This window comes from Ceratotherium simum, chromosome 30 (assembly GCF_057802395.1).
Source record: "Ceratotherium simum simum isolate JZ-2026a chromosome 30, ASM5780239v1, whole genome shotgun sequence".
NCBI classification, from domain to species: domain Eukaryota; kingdom Metazoa; phylum Chordata; class Mammalia; order Perissodactyla; family Rhinocerotidae; genus Ceratotherium; species Ceratotherium simum.
Genome location: NC_141929.1, coordinates 28603000 through 28615651, shown reverse-complemented (window position 1 = coordinate 28615651; position 12652 = coordinate 28603000). Strand labels below are relative to the sequence as shown.

The 12652-nt window shown below is 59.7% G+C and overlaps 1 protein-coding gene across 2 annotated transcripts in view; it reads left to right on the top strand.

The window, feature by feature from the left end:
• CPNE2 (copine 2) overlaps positions 1-12652 on the top strand; it is a 45802-nt gene that overhangs the window by 29354 nt on the left and 3796 nt on the right. The window contains exons 12-14 of one of the 2 annotated variants that reach the window (XM_087420213.1): positions 839-893; positions 5186-5237; positions 6669-6802. In XM_087420213.1, the coding sequence (XP_087276339.1) occupies positions 839-893; positions 5186-5237; positions 6669-6802 (241 nt within the window). The remainder of the gene's footprint in view (positions 1-838; positions 894-5185; positions 5238-6668; positions 6803-12652) is intronic. The other variant, XM_087420214.1, reaches the window with a different exon arrangement.

The window sequence follows — 12652 nt, the reverse complement described above, 5'->3', positions numbered from 1 at the left end:
TGCACACCAGGGGGATCTTCAGTAAATAAATATTGAATGAAAGAACAAATGAGACATGGTCCCTGCCCTCAGGGAATTCCTCCTCGAGGAGGAAGATGGGGATGAATCACTGGAGTTCCGAGAGACCAGGTTACATATGAGGCAGGAGCTATGGGAGCACCAAAGAGAGAGGCATTCTGGGGCATCAGGGAAACCACAGAGAAAAGGGGCCATTTGAATTGGGCCTTAGAGGATGAGTAGGAGTTTGCCACAGGGAACGGATTGAGGAGAGGTATTTCAGGAGGAGGCTTGACAGGATTGAAATTGGGGCGTGAAGGTGCCCTGTGTCTTTGGGGACAGCAAGTGGCCAGGGCTGGGGGAGTGGGGTGTCGGGGACAGCAGGTGGCAGGAGATGAGACTAGGCTCTAGAGCTAGATGATGAAGGGCCTTGAATGCCAAGCCAGGTTCTCATTTTAGGAGAATTTTTCCGAGCCATAAAAGGGAGGTTGAGAGACAGCCAGCCCATTTCACTTCCATCACGACTGTGGTCTAGTGGCTGCCCAAGGTCCCAGTTTGAGAAGGATCTAGAAGCTGCACCCAGGCTCATTGGGTAGAAGTGCTGTGGTTGACACAGGTGTGGATGGGGTCAAGCCTCACATTCACCAGATACCCAGGGGCGGGTTTGGGCTCAGCAGGTCATTGAACAGAGCTTTCTCTAGAGGTGGTGAGCTTTATCTTTCTGTCCTTGGAGGTGAGCAGAGTGGGTCCAGCCCTGGGTAAGGGGTTGGGAGAGGCGAGCGTGGCGGGGAGGCCCCTGTCCAGTTGTCTCACAGTGTTTTTTCCTCCTCTCTCTGATTAGTGATAAGATGTTTCCAGCTCTGGGCTTCGGGGCCCAGTTACCCCCAGACTGGAAGGTGAGTGCAGCCAGACTCTTTCCTTTTGGTTGAGATGCCATTTGTGTGGCCTCTCGGGGATCTGCTTTGGAAAGGTCTGGGGCTTGGGCTGCAGCTGCCCTGCCTTCTCTGCGTTTCCCCCAAACCCACACCCGTCTCTCAGCCTGAACCTCACACAGGCACCGGGGCTATAACAAGGGGCAGGACGGTTGTGGCCTCTGCCCCCTGGCACCCACGTCAGGCGGGGAAGACAAGCGGGATGCCAGATTTAGCAAATAAAACTACAGGACACCCAGTTAATTTTGAATTTCAGAGAAAAAGTGTTTTAAGTATAGGTATGTTGTAAATATCGCCTGGGACATACTTATACTAAAAAATTATCCCTTGTTTATCTGAAATTCAAATTTAACTGGGCATCCTGTATTCTATGTGGCAACCCTAAAGACAGGCAGGGGCATCAGTGCTGCGATGGGGCAGGTCGGGCCTGGGAGGAGCCCGGAGGAGGGCCCCAACCAGGAGCTGAAAGAAAGTGGGCATAATGGACTCTCCACGGAAGATGGGCAGGATGGAGAGGCAGGGGGCTGGAGGGGTGGGGGGCCAGCCATGCAGGGCCTCAAAAGCATATTAAAGAGCAATGGGCGGCCACCGCAGGGTCCACGTGGGGTGTTATAATCCACTTGGCGTTTCTGAAGGCCCACTCTGGCTGCTGAGTGGGGCCTGGCTGGGGTGAGGGTGGGCAGGATGGAGGGGTGGAGTAAAGGGGTGATGTCCATTTTACAGGTGCAAAAACAGAGGCTCAAGTGACTTGCCCAAGGTCACGTTCACAACAGGGAGCCTGGGTTCCAACTGGGCAGATGGACTCTAAAGTTTATTCTCTGATGAGAAGCCTGGGGGTGTGGGCACAGAGCGCTCCTAAATCTGCATGTTTGTCTTAGTCGGTGCCCCCTCTTGTCTGCCCGGCTGTCCACATGCTGTTTCCAGAGTGAGCATTCCCCTCCCATCCTCTCCAGGAAGGATGATTTTCACCTAGAATTTCAGGGAGTCGCCCTGTGGGGTCATATAATGGGGGGCAGGATCCTGCGGGACGGAAGCTGGGCCTCTGGGCAGACTCTGGGTGATGCCACTGGGGGCAGGGCGGGCTGGTGCGGCCAGGCCCAGCATGAGCCCGTTGCTAGGACACCAGCCAGCTTTCAAAAACTCTAGCTGAATGAGATGTTTTCTTGTGCAAAAACCTCCTTGGAAATGTCACAGGGCAGCTCTGGGGAGGCTGGGGCTTGTCCAGGCTGGAGTGCCCGGCGGTGCCAGGAGGGATGCTGAACCAGGCTCGGAAAGGGCAGATGCTCTGTCCCACCGCCCCCTCCACAAGAGCCTGCCAGGCCTGGCCCTCCCGGCCCCGCAGCTCTCTCATTCTAACTCATCTTGCTGCTACCACTTGAACCTTCTGTTCGTTCCCACCTCAGGGCCTTTGCACATGGTCTCCCGGCCTGTGGCTCCCTGTCACTGACTTCCTGCAGCGCTTCTCAGCCTAGAGGTCGTCCCCTCCGGGAGGCCTCCCTGAGGGCGCTCACGGGGGCCCCTCCTCCTTGCCCGGCACTGTCCGTGGAGAACTTTGTGGTCACTTTTGTGTGTTGAGTCGCCTATTTGTCGTCTCCCTCCAGGGCTCAGCCCTCGGGGAGGGCCCTTGGTTTCCTTCTCGCTGTGTCCAGCTCCTGGCACACACTCGGTGTGCAGTACTTATTTGTCGACAGTGAATTTGAGGCCCAGCGGCCTGAGCAGACAGAGGTGTTGGTTCTCTGAGGGTGGGGAGCTGGAAGGAGCTAGGAGGATCGTGCGACTCGGCTGCCTACCCTTGGGACCTCAGTTCCTCCTGAGCCTGGGCCCGGTGAGCCTGGAGAGGATCCCGCCCTGCTTGGTGGCCGAGGGACTCAAGAAGCCTTTCCCTGAGGCGCTGGCGTGAAGGCTTGGACCTTCGTGAGCCAGAGTTAGTCAGACGAAGAGAGGGACCAGGCAGAAGGAAGGGCCCGTGCAAAGGCCTCGGGTGGGGAAGAGCCTGGTTTATGACTCTCCCCACTTTACAGATAGGGAAACTGAGGCTCAGAGAAGACGGTCACACTGAGATCCCTTCAGCTCCCTCTGTGGCCCCCTCCGCCGCCCTGCCCCTGCAGGGGCCACAGGGAGCGGTGTCTTAAGTAACTCACTGACCGCAGGACCGGGCCCGGCCAGGTGGGGTGAACAGTATTGCCAGTATTGTCAAACGGCAGCAGGGAGTCCCAGGACAAAGACCTGTGGCCGGCCAGGCCCCAGGGACCCCTAATCGGCTTGGCGTGGCCTCCGGGAAGCTTGTCCTGTTTGCTGGCATTTCTCAGGCAAACCAGGGCAGCAAGCGTGGGAGGGGCTGGGCTGCCACGGGCAACATGGCCTCTTGTCCCCAGATCTGGTCCTGGCTCTGCTGTGGCTCACTCGTGTGACCTGCGCATTCCCTGGCCTTTCTGAATCTCAGTTTTTCCACCTGTGAAATGGAGCTGCTGGAGTACATGACCTGAAAGGCCTCCGGGGTGGATGGGTGACCCCCCCACAGCCCCACCCACTTGACCCCCCGGCCCTCCCCCCAGGGAAGAGGGAAAAGAGCCGAGAAGGAATAGCGGTGTCTGAGAAAGCGGAACATTAATCCATCCCTTCCAGGAGGGGGTTTTCCCCCTCAGTCTCTAAAATCTCCTAAAATCTGATTTTGCTGGAAGTCGTTGGCCCTAGGGAGGCCTGTTTCCCTGGCAACCATTTTCCTCTCTCAGCCCCCTCCGTATGAGCCCCCCGCTTCATCTCTGTCGAGGCTTGTGAAGTTGCTATGGCAACGAGGGCCTCTGGCCCCCACACCTGGAGCCCAGACTGGGGACAGGGAGAAGAGGCCCCTGGACATCAGGGCACTGGCTCCACGCCAGCACTCAGGGCTGAGGGAGCAAGAACAGAAGCACCCATTCCCCAGAACAGGGAGGGGTCTTCTCAGGCCAGCCGCCACTCACAGGGCAGGGCCAAGTCCCCCCCCTCTTGGTCCAGGAGGGCTCCCCGAGGCCGGAGTCCAACCCCCACTCGAGGCATGAGGGCCCGGGTCTCAGGCCTGTTCTGCTGTGTGACCTTGGCACCTGGCTTCCCCTCTCTGGGCCTCAGTTTGTTTATTTGCAAAATGGGGATGTTGGACTTGGTGGGACTTTTCCACCATCCCCACTGTGGTGTCTCCGGGCTAAAGAGTCTGTCTGGGATTGTTTGTGCCCAGACTAAGGCTCTCACCGAGCAGATACTCGTCGCCTTCCTAATTTAAAACCCTGGGGAGAGGAACGCCTTCTGAGGTTAGTGGGTTCATGGAATGTGAGCTCAGGAGGCAGCCTGACCTCAGTTCTAGTCCCAGCTCTGCCCTTCAGTAAATGGAGACCATGGGAACATTCTAGCCTGTTCTGTGTCTGTTTCATCCTCTGAAAATGGGTAATAACATGCCTTTCTGCATTGGGTCATTGTGAGGAGTGAGGGGCTGTCTGCAAAGTGCTGACTGTGGAGTGAGGCACGCCATAGGGAAGGGGGCTGAGTGAGGATTTTGGCTGTGAGACTGCAGGGGGCGGGGGGGCGGGAGAGTGGGGAGGTCCCCCCATCTGAGCTCTGTCCTCTCCTGAGGCCCCACAGCCCTCAACGGTGTCTAGCGATGGTCCCTCTGTGTTCCCGGATTGTCGTGGGTCCGGTGGCATCCAGGAGTGTGCACTTTCATGATCCACGTGGTCTGGGGGCTGGGCCTAGGGGACCTGTGACAGCCCTCTCTGCCGCCACCCCTCTGGCCCCATTATGCTTCCTGATCCGTGAGTCCAGCTCAGAGCGGGTGGTCAGCTGATCCCGTTTGTCTCGCTGGCACACGGTGGGCTCCTTCCCAGGACTTGTGCTTACTATTAACACGGGGGAAAGCCCTCGGGGCCCAGAGAGGTGGAGCTCTAGTTATAGCCCCCACCGGAGTGATAGCGGGGACGAGGGCATTCCAGGTGCTCCTTGAACCCACCGCCCTCAGAGGCGTCTCTGTCCCCCTCAGGGACTCTCCTAGTGGAGTGAGGAGGCTTAGGCAGCTCCGACCCCCCAGGAGAGATTGGGGTGATGTGGAGTGGTCTCAGTTTCCTCCGTTATGAATTGAAGATGGTTGGGCCTCTCTGTGTGAGTCAGACCCGGCTGTGCAGGTGAAACCAGATGTGGGGGGTGTCAAAGCCTTGGCCTGGCAGGGGGTGGGGCCTGGGCCCGGATTTGGGGCCGGGAGGCGCCAGCTCAGCGTTTTCTCTGCATTTCAGGTCTCCCATGAGTTTGCCATCAACTTCAACCCCACCAACCCCTTCTGCTCAGGTGAGTGTCGGGCCCACCTGCCTCTGTGGCATCTGGGTTAACGCCAGGCCTGGTCATCTCCCTGGGTGCAAGGCAGGCGGAGTCCAGGTTTCTGTCCTTTTCTCCCGTCCCCTGCCCCTCACGCTTGCTCAGAATGACAGATGGGGAAGAGCTGGAGGTTGGAGTCAGGCAGTCCTGGATGCGAGGCCAGCTGCTGCCCATTCCTGGCTGTGTGACCTTGGAGAGATCACTGCACCTCTCTGGGCCTTTGCCTCCTCACCTGCCCCAGGGAGGTGTCATGGCTACTTAGCTCACCTCACTGGGGTGTCAGGTGGGACCTAAGCGTTGACAGGAAGCCCTGTGTAGACCAGGAGGAGGTGAGGGCTGCAAACTACACACCTGCCTCTCGCCTCCCTCCACCCTTGCTGGGAGGGCCAGACCTTGCCCCATCCTGCTCCCCCTGCCTTCCACAAGAAGCCTCAGCACCCAAGGATTAAGGCTTGCTTGGGGGTCAGGGGGGCAGAAAGTGAGCATGGTCTGTGCTTACCCCACTCCTGGGCCTCCCAGAGTCACTTAAGAAACTATTAGAGGAGGAGAAGGGGACCCAGGAGAGTGTGGAAGAGGGTGGTCCCTGTCACCATGAGACCTTTCAGCCTAGGCTTTGGCTTGGGTGTAGCGTCGACCTTCCCTGGGCATCCTCGGAGCTGGGCCAGGTGTGTACTTGGAAGGGAAATGCATCAAGTTGCCAACTTAGGGACGATGCTGTGACTCAGAAGCCATGGGCATCTTTTGGCCGGAAACGTGGCCCTGTCCTCCTGCTGGGTGTGTAGTTTGCGGCAGGTCTCCAGAGACGTGCTGTCCAAGTTCAGGTTGGTCAGCCTCCTCCCCAGCCAGGGGCCCCTGGATGGGATGACAGAGCAGGGGGATGCTCTTCGGCTCGTGGTGGCAGCTGTTCACAGAGCAGCTGCTGTGTGCAGGGGCTGTGCAAGCATCTCAGTCCCCCCACAGCCCTGAGCAGAAGCCATAGCATGTCCAGAATGGACCTCCAGATGGCCTCCCATGGCTCCAGAGCACCATTGCTGGCTTTGCCAAGCCCTTTTTCTGGGAAGAGCCTGCTGAACCTCCTCCTGCCAACTGCCCAAGAGTGTGGATTCTCGGTCCCCTCGACAGACAGGAAAGAGGAAAGATTAAACAACCTGCCCCAGGTCCCACAGCTAAGAGCTGGCAAAGGCGGGATTTGAACTCAGGTCTGTCTGACTCCACTCTGAGGGCTCTTTGCTCTATACCACCCTGGCCCTACCCTCTGGGAGCTTCCGGTCTCAGGGGATCTGCAGTGGCCACAGCAGGGGCATTTGGGGTGAGCGTGGAATAGATGCTTGGTCAGCAGTTGGGATGAGAGTGGGGGCGGGGCCGGGGGGACTGGGCTGATCCAGATCCTTCTCCCCGAGGCAGGCGTGGACGGCATTGCCCAGGCGTACTCGGCTTGCCTGCCCCACATCCGCTTCTACGGTCCCACCAATTTCTCTCCCATTGTCAACCACGTGGCCCGGTTTGCGGCCCAGGCCACACAGCAGCAGACGGCCACGGTGAGTAGGCAGCCACCAGCGTGGACGTGCAGGATAGGGCTGGCACTGGTGGGGCCCTCCCTGCCTGTCACAGGGATGACCAGACTGTAAGTTCCATCCTTCCTACCCCACCCACCCCCACGGGGCTGGTGAGCTGGGTACTCTGCCTTCCCTTGTTCTAAAATCCTAGATGCCTCTCTCTGTGCCTCAGTTTCCCTGTAAAGATGGTAAGAGGGTTGGATCAAGCTCAGCTTGATTGGTCCTGGCGTCCTGGAGCACAGACTTGAGGAAGATGCAGCAGCTCTGTCCATGCTTAGTAGGAAATAGGCCTGCGATCAATGAGGGGCCTCCCCGGGGCAGAGGGTGCTTGATACTCCTGGGACACATGGAAATCGGACACTGTGGTCCCTACAGCCGTAAAGCCGACCCTCTGGAGCACTCAGTTCCAAGAGAGTGGCCTCCGCCGCATGCTGAGGGCTGCGGGGCTGTCAGGCCCTGGCCTGGCGCTCAGTGATGAGGCTCGAGCCTGGCCCGGCCCGAGGCTGCCAGGGCTGCTGCGTGGCATCTGGAATATCTGGCAAACGGCCGTCCTGGGGATCTGTATCCCTGGTCCTCCCTCTCCCTGCCCCCCTCTCCCTGGCATCTCCAGGCCCGATGCCAGTATTGGGGTCACCAAGGGTCACCTTGCCCGCCTCCCCCACCCTCCACCAGCACCTGCCCTGCCCTCACTCTGCCATGTGAGTTGGGGGGGTCTTCTCCCCCAGCCCCAAGGGCAGCGCCCCAAGTAGCGCTTCCCAGGCCCTGTCCCCAGCCCCACGCGTCAGGCTCGGGCCGAGGCTGGGAGTCCGGCGTCCAGCCCCGGGTGGTGGGACCTGGACTGCGACTGGGGAGACTCGGGTCCGATTCCCACTCCTGGGAGACCTCACAAGCCCTGCCCCTCTCCGGGCTTCCTCCTCTGAGAGGAAAGGGTCGCTGCCCAGTGCTGAAGTCCGTTCTCGACTGCCCTTCCCACTCTACCTCCAAAACATCACCCCGAACCCACCCGCTTCCCCATCACTGTGGCTGCCGCCGCCCCTCGCTCCCGCACGGGACGCCGCAGCCGCCCCTCACCGCTCTCGCCCCTACTATCCCTTCTCCGGCCCCAGGGTCCTTTTAGCAGCAGATTTCAGATGCTGCCACTCCAGCCTCTCCCTGCTCGCCCACCTCCTCTCCTACCCACCACGCGTGCCTTCACTTACAACCATTCCAGACCATTCCGCCACCCACCTCCTTCCTATCCCTCAGACGCACCAAGCTTGTCCCCCCACAGGGCCTTTGCCCTACTGTCTCCTCCCTGGAGGTTCTTCCTTTGACTCTGCCTCGCTGGCTCCATCCTATCCCTCAGTGTCCCCTCAAACGCCACCCCCAGCAGCCTTCCTGGACCACCCATCTGAAATCCGTCTCCACCTTCTCTGTTTATTCCCGTCTTGATTCTGATGGTGACAATATCTGGTTCGCATACTCCGTGACTCCTCGTCTGTTGTGTCTCCCCCAGTGGACTCTGCCCCACGGGCCGGCTGTGCCTGTGTTCACCGTCTCCCCGCACTGGCCTGCAGCAGGCCCTCATCGTGCTCGGGGAATGGATGGATTTAAGTCGGCCCCTGCAGTGCACGGCTCAGGAGGGGGAGGAGGGGACTCAGCCAGGGCCTCTCCCGGTGGGAAAGGGACCTGGTCCCATTGGGACCACCCAGAGGAGGGAGGCACCTACCTGGTCACTAGGGAGGTGGAGGTTGGCTTCCAGGAGCGGGGGGCAAAGATAGGAGGGGGGAGGTTATGAGAGAGGGGCAGCGGGGGGGACACCGGGGCCGGCCTGGGGAGGGCAGGACAACAGGACTGGTCTGGTTGTTCAGGAGGCAGCAGAGAAGGGTCTGTGGGGAGGGGGCCCTGGGGTCAGGCTGCCGGGGTTTAAATGCTGCCCCTGCCCCTTCCTCACTGTGTCACGTGGGTAAATCACAACCTCTCGGTACAGTGGGAATACTAACTGGCCCTACCTTGAGGAGGTGGTGGTAGGATGAAATGAGATAAGGCAACACCTGGCACCCAAAGAGACCTGAAGGACGAGAAAGACGGGCGGCACAGAGTTCTGGGAAGAGCCCCCCAGGCAGAGGGAATGCAGACGCCAGGGACCGGCGGGAGGGAGCTGAGTGTGGGGGTTGGTTCTGCTGCGGGGAGCGTGATCCCTCCAGTCTGGCCCTGGTGGGTCTGCGGGCCTGAGACACGCCGCTTCCTGCACTGAGCTGGGTCCTTTATGAAATGGGAGAAGTAAGGCGCTGTGGGGGTCTGGGCAACCTGAATGGGACAGCGAGGGGGAAAGGCCGAGGAGTGGCTTTTTTTTAATTCCTTGGGGCGTGGGGCTAGGGCGGGCTGGAGAGGGTGGGGGAGAAGCAGCCCTTCAGCCTGCACACCGTTTATACGTTTATACGCCTGCGGGCAGCCCGTCGTTGTCCCGCCCGGTCTATTATGGGCCTGAGCCAGCTTTCAAAGGGATGGGAACAAGGCCTGCGTTCTTGTTTAGGGCAGAAAACACGGGGCGGGATCAGGAATGAAGCCCCGTGTTCACGCAGGGCTCTTTCACCTGCCGGCCTGGTGGGACTGGGCAGGAGGTGGGGTGCTGGGGAGAAGGGGGCCTTGCCCGCTGGATCCTCGTCTGCAGGGGGCTTGCACCCTGGGGATGGCCAGGAAGGGTGTCTGAGTTCTGGGGAGCAACTGCTGAGGCCCCCCAGAGGAAAGAGCTCAGCCGTTCCTCTGAGCAATTCTCGTCCTCTCAACACCCCTGCCACTTGTCATGACTGGTCCTCCCAACCTGGGGAGGCAGCCTGCTCCTGGCTCCCCCACCTTCAGGAAGCACTGTCACCCACCCCAGCTGTGTGACCTTGGGCCATCTCCAAGCGTCTCTGGGCTGCAGGAGTGGGGCCAGGGGGTCTCTACTGGCCCCTCCCACTCTGATGTCCAAGAAGATACAGACACTTCTCCACGTCCTGCCTTTCTTTACCCCGTCTCACTGTGCACCGAAGGTGGCGCTGCCTGATGGTGCAGCCTCAAGATCTGGAGGCCCGTCAACCTGGTTCCAACTCCAGCTCCCCCACTTCCTGGCTGTGTGCCCCAGGGCAGGTTGCTTAAACTCTCTGAACCTCAGTCTCCTCGCCTGTACAATGCGGGTGATGCAACAGTACTTGCCTAATAGCATTGTGAGGATTCAACCAGATCAGCATGTAGGTTGCTCAGCACAGTACCTGGCATATAATAAGCACTCGATAAATGTGGGTGGCCGAATCTTCTGGGGACACCTCTTGGGCCAGCGTTTGGTGACGCTGAGCATATTTAGGCCCAAGGCAAAAGGAAATAATTTATGGATTTATATTAATCCATAAATTAATAATTTATGGATGCTTTTGTGCAGCTGCTTTTGGGGGAACACTTGGTGTGGCTTCACCCTCCCTGTCCACAGACATCCGCACGTGCGTGCACACCCACGTACAGGAAATCAAGAGCAGGTGGTGGGAAGCATCTCTCCAGGCAGGCCCGCAGTCTCCCGTTCATTCACACTACACGTCTTTACCGAGCACATTCCTGCGTGGCCCCGGAGAGACCACGATGCACAAGGTGTGCCTCTGCCCTCCCAGAGCCCCCAGTAGGGGGAGCCAGGCCAGGAAACCGCAGCTGTGATGCCAGGCGATGAAACGTGTGGTAACGGAAGTACAGGATCATAAAGGCGGCCCCTCACCCAGACAGGGGGCTCAGGGGGGGCTTCTTAGAAAAGTGATGTCCAAGCTGAGACTTGGAGGATGCTTGAGTTAGCCTTGTAAAGAGCGTGTGTGTGTGCACGTGTGTGTGTGTGCACGTGTGTGTGTGTGGGGTGTCCCAGGCAGAGGGAACAGCATATGCAGAGGCCTGGAGGCGTGGTGTGTGGGCATAACTGGAGGAAGGAGTGTGATGTAAGAGGGGAGTGGGGTAGATGAGGGGGAAAAGGTGGGCCAGCTCCCACAGGTCCTCGGAAGCCAGTGAGGAATCTGGATTTTCTCGAGGGCAGTGCAGAGCCACTGAAGGCTATTAAGAGGATCAGGGGCCCAGGGGACTCCCATCATGGGGCTTTCGTCCTTCCCTCTGCTCTGGCCCATAACACCTGGGCCTTGCTGTCGGGGGCCCATTCCTGGTTGGCCACCTAGGTGTCTGGTGGACCAGTGGAGGGGGAGCTGAGAAGCAGCCGGGACCCTGGGAATTTCCCTCCGCTCTCCTCCCCACCCCTCAGCAGCCAGCTTCTCAGAAATAAGCCAGGGCGTGAGTGCAGCTTCCCCGGACCCTGCCTGGAACTGTTGTGGTGAAGTCGGTTTCTTATAAATCCAATCATGCGTTAAACGCATTAGGGGAAGCGGCTATTTACGGTCCTCGAAACCTGAAGAACCTCTGCGTAAAAGTGAAAGATACTCCATCCTGGAAATGTGTTGGGAGTTTGGGTTTTTGCTTCGACCTGACAGTGATTGGCTGCGTTTCTGGAGCACGGACAGGGTGCTGGGCTCGTGAGATGCAGAAGGGGGTGTGAGGGGCTACCCTGAGGAGCGCTCAGGGTGTGGGGGGACAGGGTTGTCCAGAGGAGCCCTCCCCAAGCGCTGATGCTGGCAGTGCAGGCAGAGCTCAGGGCTGGGGAGAGCCTTCACATCTCCTGGGACGGAGGAGTAGACGCTCAGAGGCGTCTCGGGGCTGTGGCCGGGAAGGTGTGCCAGGCAGAAGGAGGTAAAGCAGGAAAGGTGTGGAGCGGGGAAGGCTTGGGGTTGGGTGGACCAGGACTGGCGGTGGGGCCGGCAGCGCCCCTTCCCACCTCCTCCGGCCCCATTCCACCCTTCAGTCTCCCCGTCACAGCCCCTCCCACCTCCCCCTGAACTGCCTTGGGGGTGGGGCTGTGGACCCCTGGGGTGTGGACCTTAGAGGCTCCTGGACGAGCCCAGCTCTGCCTGGGATGGGCAGGAAGCCCAGGGCTTGTCAGCTGCGCTTCCATTGCCAAGGCCGCCCCGGCTAATGAGCCCACGCCGAGGCCCGGCACAGGGAGTGGGCACTGTGCTGGCTGGCTGGCACACAGGAGTGAGGGTTACAGTCCAGCGCCATGGCTCTGGGCCCTGGGCTGCTCTGCTGGACACGCAGGCCTTCCGACACTGGGTGCTGGGTGAGAGGCTGTGGACAGCTCCCCCCTGCCAGGCCCACTATGGGAGAGACAGCGACTGGCCACTGATGCCGGCGGGCCCTGGAAGAGGACATTGTGGCAAGAGCCCTGACTTTGGAGTCAGCCAGGCTTGGGTTTGAATCCAGACTGTGCCGTTCCCGGCTGTGAGGCCTTGAGCAAGACACTGAGCCTCTCTCGGCTCGTCTTCTCATCTCTAAAGGAGACCCACGGTGTGAGGGTGCGGTCACAGTCACTGTGTGTTAGTAGGGACTTCTCACCCCGTCAGTTGGTGCCCCTGGGAACTACAGGCCCTGTCTGCGCCCACCTCCCTGGGGAGGAAGGCTCCAAGGCTACGAGGGAGGCCCAGGCCAGGGCTCTCCATCTCCGAGTGTAGACGTGGGGCTGATTGAAAGGGGACAGCCAAGAGGGCCATGAGGGAGGAGAGGGGAGAACGCTGTCTGAGCTGGGAGGGGCTGGGAGACCATCCCACCACTGAGTGTGAGGCCTGCTGACCCAGGCCAAGCATTCTTTTCTTTCCTCATTGCCAGGCCTCTCAGTGCCTTCCTTCCTGCCAGCTTAGGTGCCCTGGAAATACTGCCCTGGACTGTTTCTGGTGGGTTGGAAGTGGGGTTTGAGGGCCACTTAGGGAAGGGGGTGCTGGGACAATGGTGGGCTAG